The sequence below is a fragment of the Orcinus orca genome, chromosome 2, assembly GCF_937001465.1.
Source record: "Orcinus orca chromosome 2, mOrcOrc1.1, whole genome shotgun sequence".
Lineage (NCBI taxonomy): Eukaryota > Metazoa > Chordata > Mammalia > Artiodactyla > Delphinidae > Orcinus > Orcinus orca.
This window is the reverse complement of record NC_064560.1, coordinates 87,200,173-87,212,661: the sequence shown is the minus strand read 5'-3', so window position 1 is coordinate 87,212,661 and position 12,489 is coordinate 87,200,173. Positions and strand designations below refer to the sequence as shown.

General features: G+C 54.1%; 2 protein-coding genes across 9 annotated transcripts in view; one reads left to right on the top strand and one right to left on the bottom strand.

Annotated features, from left to right (window-relative positions):
* SENP8 (SUMO peptidase family member, NEDD8 specific) overlaps positions 1-11,373 on the top strand; it is a 61,311-nt gene extending 49,938 nt beyond the window's left edge. For 7 of the 8 annotated variants that reach the window (XR_007475804.1, XR_007475803.1, XR_007475802.1 and 4 more), the window contains one exon: positions 4,427-11,373. The gene's annotated coding sequence lies outside the window, so the exon portion shown is untranslated. The remainder of the gene's footprint in view (positions 1-4,426) is intronic. The other variant, XR_007475805.1, reaches the window with a different exon arrangement.
* The window catches only part of GRAMD2A (GRAM domain containing 2A), a 34,157-nt gene that overhangs the window by 2,395 nt on the left and 19,273 nt on the right, over positions 1-12,489 (bottom strand). The window contains 7 exon segments of the mRNA XM_049706496.1: positions 26-88; positions 575-646; positions 779-877; positions 1,483-1,586; positions 2,204-2,279; positions 2,641-2,698; positions 3,476-3,556. Coding sequence (XP_049562453.1) covers positions 26-88; positions 575-646; positions 779-877; positions 1,483-1,586; positions 2,204-2,279; positions 2,641-2,698; positions 3,476-3,556 — 553 coding nt within the window.

Genomic DNA, 12,489 nt, shown 5'->3' with positions numbered 1-12,489 from the left:
GTTTGCTCCCAGCCTCAGCTCTCACCAGAGACTCGCACTCAGGTTCCTCTAGAGATTCTCTTGCACTCAGACTCTTCTTGCTGGAAGGCTGAGGAGGGAAGGGAACAGGGATCACTTGTCCATCTGGAACAGCCAAAGTCAGGCATGGGGAGGTATTAACACTCTCCAAGAGAGCTTTACCTCCAAATAAGCCACTTTAGGTCAGATAGAGCCTAAAGCTCCCAGAGTTTGCAGGGGGATCCCTAGTTAATGCTGGAGCAGAGGGCAAAGCCAAGGCAACATACTCCCCCAAGCTGCTGCCCTCCCCCTTCCTCACCATAGGCGAGAGAGAGCTGTAGGCATATTGGGAAGCGGCCACATGCTCCTGCCCGTCTGTGCACCAAGGAAGCACAAGTGAGGGCTATACGTGGGGACACACGAGGGCCCAGTGGCCTCAAAAAGGCTCACAAGCATAGACACATGGCCCAAGGACTGCCTCTGATTCACTGAGCCTGAGCCTGTTACTCCCCGTTTCCTGTGCCGGGGAGATGGGCCAGCCCCCCCCCCACAACAGCCCTGGCCCCAAGCTTCATACCTGTAGGTGGGTGCAGACCCTCCTCAGCATGTCATATACACTGTCCCGGGAGAGCAGTGACACAAAGACATACTAGAACGTACAAAGAAAACAGAAAGGGGCAAGGTACGTAAAGACTTGGGAGAGTGCCAGGGTCAAGCTGTGGACTCCTAGAGCTGGAATGGGGAGAAGGACAAGGGAGCGCTGGCCCAGAATCTCACTGACCTTCTGGCTGGTGTTGGTGGTGATGGCCAGGCCATTGGGAAGGAGCCGCGCCATCTTGTGTTTTTTGATCATTTGCACAGACACCACGGGAATGACCACCTGACGGGGGAGAGGGATTCTTCTCTCAGGACTCACCCCTAAGGACACAGTCCCTTTGCTTCCTGCGTAGGGCGCCAGCCACCGCTGGCAGTGACCCAAGCACGAGCACCATGGAGATGTCTGGTCCCACGTGGGAGAGTATCTGAGCCTCCACCGTCTCACGCAGGCTCCCTTCAGTTATCCCCCACCCCTTGGCCGCACGTGCTGCTCCGGCTTCTCACCCCATCATCCAGGAGGCAAGGATGGTTGCCCTGGTGAGTCCCATACTGCAGTAAGAGAGTTCCCTGAGCCACCATGCACCATGGCCACTTTCGGGCCCCCCTAAGTGTGACATCCCACTCTGATTCTGAAGGCATTTTGGAGGTACCCGTAGGCAGAATAATTTGGCAGTGAACTGTTCAGGCCGCTCAGGCCATGTGGAGTCTAGATTGGGGCCCCTGTTTGGAAGGGGTGGGGCTGCTGCCCTGGACACCAGGTGGGATGCCCTACAGTGAGAAGCCTCACCAAGTGTCAGCGTGTGGGGGGACAGGCCTGACTTGAGGTGCGCCCGCAGGGCAGGGGCGTCTCTTCCCTGGGCTGTGGCAGCCCTTATCACTTATTACTACCTTGATATCCTTGCCAAAGAGGCTGGCATGGAAGCAGAGCCAGTTGGGGGAGATGAAGAGCCGGCCCTGGAGAAGGAGGTCCCTCTGGAGGGCACAGGAGCACACTGGGAAGTCACAGGAGACTGCCGTGAGCAAGGCCAGCCCGGGAGCCCCGGGGCCTGGGTCCTCCCACTCAGGAGTCCAGAGTCCAGCCTCGGGGACTGTCCTCCTCAGTACCCTTCCCAATCCCAGGCCCCAGCAACCCATTCCCCCAGCACCCTTTCCTGTGACTCCTGACCGCTCCCACCCCACCAGACTGCTAGATGTTTCCTCTTCCTCCATCCATGCCCCAAAAGGTCTGGCAGGTTTCTGCCCTGGTCCCCTAAGCCTGGATGTTCACCTCCACAGGCAGAACTCCTTGCCCTGCCCTGCCAGGGAGAGAGGGCCTTGATTGTGCAAATGCTCCCACACACTCCCTGGCAGGCCTGAGCAGGAGAGAATAGACACTGATAAGAGCAGAACAGAAATAAGATTTGGAAGCCCCGACATTTCCTCAAGAAAATTTTTGTAAATTCAACTTCATATCTCAAATCAGCCCATCCTTCTCACACTTTTGAAGAAAAAAGGGCACGTTCAAAGGGCAGCCAGTTCCCATATCTGATTTGTGCCTGGAAGCTCTGGGAGAGGACCTGGGCCTTGGGCACTGCAGGTGCCTGTCCAGCCACCCGGGGAGACAGCTCACCTTTGAGAACCACCTCCTCCAAGGGGATGTCCTTAAACAGCTTGTGATATTGCTGGTTGTATTTTCTCAGTAGCGTCTGCAAACACACGAGCTGGGTCTGAGAAGTCCCAGGAGATCGGACCACCAGAGGGCCCTGCTCCAGCCACCAGCAAATAAGGCCACAGGGGTGGGGGTCCTGCGGTGACTTAGCATGAAGTAGTGGGTAAGCAGCCAGTGGGTGTGGAGGGCTGAGCTCCAAGCACAGCTTGTCTCCTGGTGACGCGAGGTCCTGACAGGCAGCCTAGGGCTGGAAGAGGACACAACTCCCACCCAGGAGGGGACACCCACTAGGTTTCCTGGTGACAGGCCTGTGGCCAAGGAGCCAACAGTCACCAAGTTCAGGCAGCCCGGGACCCCTCTCTCAGTGGGCAGTGAGAAGTCGGCTTCCCCACACTTACCCCTTCTCGGCCGCACTTCTTTATGTCTTCACCCTTCAAGCCTTCTGGCCAGTGCAGACTGCAAAGAAGACATGCCATTCCAGGGACAAGGAACCCTCAAAGTCCTACCCATGCATCCTTAGTGCCAACTCTGTCCTGGCCTCAAGCCACAAGCTTGGGGCAGAGATTGGAGGCTGGGGCCCTTCACAGCGGGCACATAGCTCGCCCTGGGGAGGGGCACTCCTGAGGCAGGGAGGGGTCGCTGAGAGCCCTCTTCCCCGACAGCTGTGAGCAGCTGCCCCCAGGAGGTATGCTCGGCCTGAGCCTCGATGTCCCAGAGCTGCCCACCCCTGAGTGTCAAAAGCCCTCTCCCATTTTTCTGACCTAGGCGCAAGCAGAGGAGCGGACCGCAGAGTGAATGAGCAGGAGGCACAGGGATGGGGAGCAGGTGGGGTGGGGGTGTCAGCCTCACGGCTCCAGGGCCTGGCCATGGGCCATGATCCCAGCAGGACTGCCCTCTCCCCAGGCCTGCAGCTCTGCAGTGAGGGGCTGGGCAGACTCACCTGACCTGACTGAAGCTACCAGGGCTGGCGGAGCTGAAACGCAAACTTTTGCCCCGGCCAGGTTGGCCTGAAGACAGGTGGGCAGGGAGGAGGCTGGTAACCCGAGAAGCCTGGACTCTGCTAGGTCCCAGTGCGCTGGGACAGGCCTGGGAGTGGGAGGAAGAGGCCCCGGGCAGCCTATGCCCAACCTAACCCCCCTGACGCAGCCTTAAGGCCCCCTTTCGAACAGGTCACCTCCAGAGGGCTTCCCACCCCCAACCAGTATGTATATCTGATCGGGAGAGGGGCCTCACCTGGAGCCTCGGAGTCTCTGGACCCTGCCTAGTTTCTCCGTGCTCTTCAAAGAAGCCGTCTTTCCGTGCATCTGTTGAATACTGAGGAGAAACAGGCCCTCATCAGGAAGGGGGGCTCTCTGGGGACACCTTTCCCAGCCAGCTCCACCATGTCCAGGGCAGCTGCCTCTGCCCCCTACCCAAGACCGGCCCTGCTATTCAAGGTGCGCTGAAGATGTCACTGTCCAGAGGCAGCAGCCCAGGCAGGGCTTCAGGGCAACTGACAGAGAGAGGAGACTCATTCACTGTCTTTCCTGGAAGCGTGAAGTCCAGTTTATGCCTGGGTATGAAGGAAAATCAATCTCCCAGGTAGCTCTTAGGCCTCCAGCCCCACCCTTGAGAAGGCACCTGGGAGGGAGGACCCTGTGACTTGCTCCCGACCGAAAGCAGAAGTTTCGGAGGAGCCCAGGCAGTACTACCATAAACCATCAGCTTCTGGGAAAGGATTCTGAGCACAGGAGACCTTATCAAGGCTGAGCAGTTGATACTGCGCAGATGTGGTCGTGAACTTCAGCCCACAGCTGAGTGTGGGCTTAGGGGGCGGGGATGCCCCACACCAGGAAGTGGCCTCAATGCCTTCAGACCATCAGGGTAGCTCGGACCTGAGAGCCAAACCATCACAAAAATGTCCAATAGAGAGGGCCCAAGAGGGGGGAGACACCCTCTCCATAGGCAGGTGGGGCTCCCCAAAGGCTTTTGAATTCATGCCTCCACTAAACAGCTCCAAAGCCTAGGGTCCTCCCCTTCCTGCTCCTCCAGAGCAGAAAGACTAAAGCTTGAGCAGGCAAACTAGCCGCAGCTGAGTGGGCCCAGGGGTGATGGGAAGAGAGGGTGGCCAAGAAGCAGGGCCACGGCAGGGCAGTGTGATGGTCGTGAATAGGTAACGGGGTCTGTGCACTGGTCTCTCAGCAGGTAAGGAGCTGGAACCTGGAACCTGCAGATCCCAGCGCTCCGTCCCTCTGGGCAGTGTCACCAGGCAAAGTCAAATTCTCTTCTTCAAGAACAGAGTTACTGGGACTTCCCCGGTGATCCAGTGGGTAAGACTCCACACTCCCAACGCAGGGGGCCGGGGTTCGATCCCTGGTCAGGGAACTTGATCCCACATGCGTGCAGCAACTAAAAGTGCACGTGCCGCAACTAAAGATCCCGCGTGCCACAACAAAGATCCCGACGCGGTGCAGCCAAAATAAATAAATATTTTTAAAAATAAAATTAAATTAAAAAATAAATTAAATAAATAAATAAAAGAAGAGTTACTGCCTAGCCAAGATCTGCCAAGCCCCTCCAGGATTATTAATCTGACCCTCCTCCCACCCTACCATTGTACAGATAGGAAACTGAGACCTGCCAGGGACAGGCTGTACCCAGTGTCACACAGCAAAGAGCCAGGTGATCTCACCCACCAAATGAGCCCAACCACAGCCATGTGGCCTGATTACCTCTGTCCTCAACCTTACGGTCAGTTTTGGTGCACATATCATGTATGTCCTGAATCTTTCAAAGTGACAGGTTGTGCTAGCGATGTGACCCTTTGACTCCTAAAGTTAATTTCTGAATTTATTTGGGTCCATCATAACACATTTCACAGAGACTTCTCCCCCTTGATTTTTTTAATGCTTATTATAGAAAATATGAGAAATATAAAATATATAAAGCATTATGATCAAAAATCACCCATAAGAAAAAAATTCCCCCAAAATCACCCAAAGAAAACATTTATGCATAAATATATAATTTACGTAAGTGGGATTATATATCATATAATTTGTATGCCCTATTTTTGCTTAACATAATTTCATGAGAAATTCCCCATGTCCCTATTCATTCCTTGGATAGATTCTCAGAAGTGAAATTTGTGGATGGAGAATGAGCATTTCTCAGGATCTTCAGACCCACTTCCAAAATGCTTTCCAGGTGCTCTACCAACGAGCATGGCCATCAGCACTATATGAGGGTGCCCGTTGCCCTACATCCAGGCCATACACTGGGTATTATCTTTTTCTCACCTTTGCAAATTTGATAGGCGAAAATATATTGTTTTCATTTCTATTTCTGCTTATTGACAGGTTGAACATTTTTGCCAAATACATATTAACCACTGGGATTTCATCTGTGAATTGTCTATAAGGATCTTCATGTCTTTCTTATTGATTTGTATACCTTCTTTGTTGAGAAGATTAATCCTTAGTTTATCATTTTTGCAAATACTTCCCCCATTTGCCTTTCAGTTCTGTGGTATTGTTGCTGTACTTGTGTTTAATTTTTGTGCGGCCCATTCCATCCCTCTCTTTCATCTCTCTGTTTCTTTCTTGCTTTGAGGATAAGAGAGGCCCCTGAGGCAGAGTGTGTACAAGTCAAACCACCGAGCCTTAGAGACCTTGAACCCTACAGCCCAGGAGCCCACGGGGCCACCAGGGAGGAGATGGGTGTGGGCTCCGCTCTAAGGAACACACTCCAGCCCTGGGGACCAAGGATAAAACAAGACCCCAAGAGGAAGAAGGAGGAACTTGATCATGGTTTCAGAGGCAGGGAGCCTGTCACTCAGGCACTGGAAAGTGTGATACGAGTTGTCAGGGCTGCAGGAGCTCAGAGGACACACAGAGTGAAAGAGTTACAGCAGGACTCCCAGAGAAAAGGAAGCTGAGCCTTACCAGCTGGGTGGGACTATAATCCTGCTTGGCTTCCATCATCTAACCCTGCGTAATAATCACGCCTTTGCATAGATTCTAAACCCAACCCATCCTTAGGTTCAAATGTGACCTCAGGGAGGGGCGCCTTCTGTCAGTCCTCCCCCAGCCTAGTGATGAGCCCTACTGCAGGCTCTCAGCCCTGAACCCCAGGCTCCCTCTCAGGCACCTGTGTGTGAGCTCTAACTGCCCACCTCCAGGGGCTCCAGGACGCCTCCTGCAACATCGCAGCCCCTGAGCCTAGGGCACCGCCAGCGTGCAACAGGCACTCGTGACGTGACATGTCTGAGGAAGGACTGTGTGGACAGTGTAAGTGAGATCAAGAACAGAGGTTGGAGGAGAGATGGGCCATGAGAATAACAAAAAAAGGCTGCCACGATTCCCACAGCATCTCCATGAAAAAAATAACGGTAAGAAAACAGGAGTCCCTTGGGGTAAATGACTCAAATATGTTCAAACTCAAAGCAACCCCTTTTCGTGTGATGAACATGATGGTCACAAGCCAATCCTTCATGTCCATCGATTAAAATCAGCCCCTCCGGGCCGTCCTGATAATGCTGTTGATACAGAGACCCTGGCTATGGCCAAAATGCACTGCTTTCAAAATCACCTTCAAGTCAGACTTTCTACTGATTCGTCTTCTTTCCCATAGTATTTGTTTAGATGAGTAAAAATAAAGAGATGGGAGCAAAGTCAGAGGAAAAGCTAGGTCTGGGGTGATAGTCATTGAGAATTCACCAACAGAACCAGGCAGGTGGGGTCCACCCAAGGAGCAACAGGGCCCTGACCCAGACGAAGGAGGTGGCAAGAGCAGGGCGCTGGAGAGTGAGGGGCCAGGCTGGGTCCCCGCCCCCTGCCGGCAGTCTCTGTCCACTCCCACAGAGCCTTCCTCAACCTAGTTGCTCTTGCTATGTGTGTTGTGAACCATACCCGCTGCCCATCCAGCCCCATCACACCTCCATGTGCAGACTATGGAGTTAATATCAAGGGTCTTCAAAACCGTATCTATTTTTTCAATCAAAGCCACAAAAAAATGTCGTTATTGTCATGAGGGTGATGGAGCACGGGAGGCTCAGTAGGCTGGACATTAAAGGGGGTAGAAAAGGTTTGAAAATTCCTCAGATGAGGCCCTTTCATTCTGCTGAGCCTAGTCCAAAGGCAAGATGCTGATCCAGAGGACACAACTTGTGCTTGCCCTGCCCTCAGGCCTTGCTGGCCCCAGTGGGAACTCAGGCTAACTGCCCATTCCTTCATTCCTTACTGAGCTTATCACCCCAGGAACCCAGTATGAGCCTGCCCAGCCCAGGGGGCTGCTGAGAGGGAGGGGATGGGCAGCTAGCACTGAGAGACGTCGGGAGAGAAGCAAGGCCCATCAGGAAAGGGGAGACACAGGGAATTCCCTGGTGGTCCAGTGGTAGGACTCCGCACTTTCACAGCCAAGGGCCCGGGTTCAATCCCTGGTCGGAGAACTAAGATCCTGTAAGCCAAGCAGCACAGCTGGAAAAAAAAGAAGGAAAGGGGAGACACAGAGAGGTTAGGAGAGGGAGAGAGAGGCAGTGCAGAGAAGACCCAGAGAGGCTGAGTCTAGCTGCTTCCTAGGGACCTCACAGACGAAGCTTCATGGGACACTTGACACATGCACTCCGCTCTGGATGCCTCCCCCGGGCTCAAAATATCCACACCAGGTAGATACTCCCCCACCTAAATCCCTAATGTGACACCTCGTCCCTCCAGAGCGGCAGAGCCTGCCATCTAGACGAATCCATCAAAGTGAGCTCAGCATCATCCCCCCAAATCTGCTTCCCCTTGAAAGACCCCGTCCTCCACAGTTACCCAAGCCAGAGTCCTCAACTCACGCTGCTTCTCCACTGCTGCAACCAGTCAACCGCCAAGGCCCCGAGAGCCTGGCACCACCCGACCCACCGTACCATCTACTGTCTCCACTCCTGCTACAGCAGGCAAGCCTAGGCCACCATCATCCTCTTCCTCGATGCTGGCAACAGCTTCCTAACTACACCTGCCCCCAGCCTTGCCCTTCCACACCTGGCACTCTCCCACACCCACACTGCCAACAGAGCCACCTGGGGCCCAGATCTGAGCCTGCCCCCCTCCTGCTGACTTTCCTCCTGTAGTTCCTTCTTGCCTCCTACCTGGCCTTCCTGACCTTCCTGCTTCCTTTCCAGCCTCACCCCTACAGCTCAGCGGCAGCCCTTCACCCCTGCATGTTTGCTCTTCCTGGAATTCCTTGCCATGCTTATCTACCTGGGGAATTCCCTGGTCGTCTTTCAAAGCCCAGATCAGGCGTCACCTTCTCTGTGAAGCCTTCCCAGCTTTCCCCCATGCAGAGCTGGTCATCCCTCCTCTATGGTCCCTGGTCCCTTCTTTCACGCTGCTGCTCCAGCCCTTACCACCCCAGACTGTGCTTGTCTGTTTAGACATCTGAGCTCCACCAGGGGTGTGTCTTCTACATCTCTGTACCAGCAGCACACAGCAGGCGCCCAATGTTTGCTAAATGAATGCGTGAAGGAGAGACAGAGAAAGGGACACGATGACACTTCAAGAGGGAGGACGGGAGAAAAAAAGCCGGGTAGTAGGGACTTCCCTGGTGGCTCAGGGTTAAGAATCCGCCTGCCAGTGCAGGGGACACGGGTTCAAGCCCTGGTCCAGGAAGATCCCACATGCCGCGGAGGAACTAAGCTCATGCACCACAACTACCCAGCCTGCGCTCTAGAGCCCTCGATCCACAACTACTGAGCCCACGTGCCACAACTACTGAAGCCTGTGCGACTAGAGCCCGTGCTCGGCAACAAGAGAAGCCACCGCAATGAGAAGCCCGTGCACCGCAACGAAGAGTAGCCCCCGCTCGCCGCAACTAGAGAAAGCCCGTGCGCAGCAACGAAGATCCAATGCAGCCAAAAATAAATAAATAAATAAAAAATTTAAAAGCCAGGCAGTAAGAGTGAAGGAGGCACAGAGAATGATGGATGCCCAGCAGTAAGGGGAGGGGTGGTGGACAGGAGTGGAGGGGGGTCACCCACAGATGGGCCCTCCCCTCCGGGAGCCCCGGCCTGTGGAGCAGGCAGACAGCCCGGCCCGGCAGCGCCAGGCACTCAATCCACGCCGGCTGACTGATCAAAGAGGAGCCCGGGTGGGAGACAGAGGACATACGGAAAAGGGTGAAGTGGCTCGGAAGGGATGGGAGGGGGTGTTTGGGGAAAAGCACAGGCTGGGCCCCTCCCAGCCCCACAGCAGTGCTCACTGGCTGCACCCCGCTGGGCTGTCGCAGCTCCACCCGCTCCCCAGCCCCTCCACCAGAACCCTCCCTAACCACAGGGCAACCCCTCCCCTCGCTCCTCAAGCCTCGGGCAGCAGCAGTGCCCGTGGCTGGTGCTGAAGCAGAAAACTCGGCCAGGCCTGGCAGCCGGAGCCAGCTGGGCCTTTGTGGTCACTGGAGGGTCCCCTCAGGTGTCTCCTCCCCCAGGGGGATGTCCACACTCTCCCAAGTTGTCTTCTAGTGGACACCTGAGATGCTAGAGTGTCCTGTGGGCCCTGTCAGCTCTTCTCAAGGCCAGGGCCAGCTCCCCCCACTCCTGCAGGACGTGGGTCCCAATCAGCTCCAAGGAGAGACCTTTTCCAAACAGAAAACACATCTTAGAGAATTCCCTGGCGGTCCAGTGGTTAGGACTCCGCGCTGGCACTGCCCAGGTGGGGTTCAATCCCTGCTTGGGGAACTAAGATCCCGCAAGCCACGTGGAGTGGCCAAAAAAAAGAAAGAAAACCCATCTTAGCAGCAGGCCCCTGAGAGTGCAAAGCCAGAGACAGCGAATAGAGCCATCTAGGGACAGGGAGCTGAGGGCGCGTGTCCTGGAAGGAACGTCCACCCCTGGGGCTCAGCAGCCTAGACCTTGGGGCGCCTCCAGATTCCCCCAGGCTCCCTCACCCCACCCCACCTCTACATCTCAGCACACAGCTCACCACCTACTTCACAGAGAAAAAAGACCATCCTGTTAACTCAGAAGGGTAGCCTGCCGGGTACACACTAGAATCACCTGTAGAGCTTTTCAAAAAACCAACCAAAGAAAAATGATCCCTGAGCTCTGTTCTCAAACCAGTTAAATCAGAACCTCTGGGGGTAGCATTTAGGTAACTATATATTTTTAACTTGTTACTGATGTGTAATTTACATATTGAAAAGTGCACACAAAGTAAGTGAACCGTGCAACGCATTTCACAAACGGTGCATACCGGAGAAGCTGCCCTCCAGAAGCCCCTCCCACGCCTTCTAGTCTCACTGCCCACTCCCAACCCCCCACCCCCGGTCAAAGAGAACCACCTACGCGACTTGCAACAACACAGATTGTCTTTGCCTCTTCGGGGACTTTCTGTGGATGGAATCACGTGGTACGTGTTCTTTTACTCGGCAACACACTGGTGAGATTCATCCACACTGCTGTGTGTGGCTGCAAACTCTGCATTTTCACTAATGTTTAGAGTTCCATTATATGGACATGTTGCAACTGATTTATTAATCTTACTGTTGAGGGGCATTTTACTATTGAGTTTCCAGTTTTTGCCTGTTACAAAACCGTTGCTATAAACATTTCAGCACCTTGTGTCTTGTGCACACAAATATTCGTTTCTATGAGTAAACACTTAGGGTTGGTATTGCTGGGTCATGAGGTTCAGCCTCAGGCTTTTAAAAGCTCTCGGGTGATTTTAAACCCCTCCTTTGTTTGGGGCTCAGAGGGAGACGCATACCTCCTGGTCTCCGAGGCCAGTCCTCCCACCTGGGCTCCGGACCTGGGGCCCTGACCCTCCTGTGCCTTCACCCGGCCCTCTGGAGTTCCAGGAACATCCTTGGCAAAACAGGGAATCACGCTCTTAATAGAGATTTCCTTCATCTGTTAAGGTCGCAGAGTTCATTTCCCGAGTTTTGTCAAGGAAGTAAGGCCAGCCCTCCCGTGTGGCAGCGTCCAGCCCTGAACCACACTGTGTCCTGCCCAAGAGCCCCCCCTATCTTTCTCTCAGGGCCACTGGCCCGAAGTACAGCCCAGAAAATGGCTGACAAGACCTCTCCCCAAGGGAAACTGGAATAACGTGGACAGAGTCAGGCTCGTCGTCAGTACACTGAAACTTGAAGTGGAAAGGCAATCTCCTTTTGCAAAAAAATAACTCTATTATTTCTTACATAGAGGCTGCACCTCACTTTTTATTTTTCTAAGCTGATGATCCATATCTAGGACAACAAGGACAAGTTTCACCTTTTCCACCCATTAGGGAAGGGGAGAGAATCCCATAACTGAATTCCATACTGAGTGTAAGGGCGTGTGGCTCTGAGCTGGGGGCCACATGCTGGGTCCCAATCCGTCTGTCCTGCTCAGCAGCCCTGGCAAAGGACTCAGGGTGGGGCAGGTGCTCAGCCTAGTCACAATCTCTACTTCCCAGGAGCTGGTCTGAGAACCCCTGGGCCAGGAATATGCTTCATTTCCCTTTACTACCCATGGCAGCTTTGAAATGACAGGGAATGTGGAGGCCCAGTTTGTACAGATGACCCGGGCTACAGGATAGAACCACGGGGGTGCTCCAGACCCGAGCAAAGCCACCCGCAAGCTGACCAGCGCCCTCTGTAGGATGAAAAGCTGAGGGACTTCCCTGGCGGTCCAGTGGTTAGGCCTTTGCCTTCCAATGCAGGGGGTGCGGGTTCGATCCCTGGTCGGAGAGCTAAGATCCCACATGTCTTATGGCCAAAAAAAACCAAAATATATTTTTTGAAAAAGCAATATTATAACAAATTCAATAAAGACTTTAAGATGGTCCACATTAAAATAAAAATTTTTAAAAAAAGAATGAAAAGCTGAGCTGGCCCATCAGGATCCCTTTCTGATGAATCCTAACTGGGAAATACGGGAGGTGGAGGAGGCGGGCCAAAGGCAGTGAACAGGCAGGAGAGAGCCGCAGGTGTGCTGGGCCAGAGTGACTGGGTGCACCTGGAGATTGGGTCGAGAATGAGGAGGAGAGTGAAGAGAGAAGCAGGTGGGCCGTGGGCCAAGCCCCACCCTGGGAGACAGCGAAGAGGGTCCGCTCCCCGCGGCAGCTCCTTGACTTTCCATCTGCTCCCAATGCCCCGGCCCTTGCAGCCAAGACCAAAAACCCCCATACCTGGTTTGCCCGAAGACCACAAACGAGGGCACACATGTGATGTCCTTTAAGACATGATGGGACTTCCCTGGTGGCACAGTGGTTAAGAATCCGCCTGCCAATGCAGGGGACAGGGGTTCGAGCCCTGGT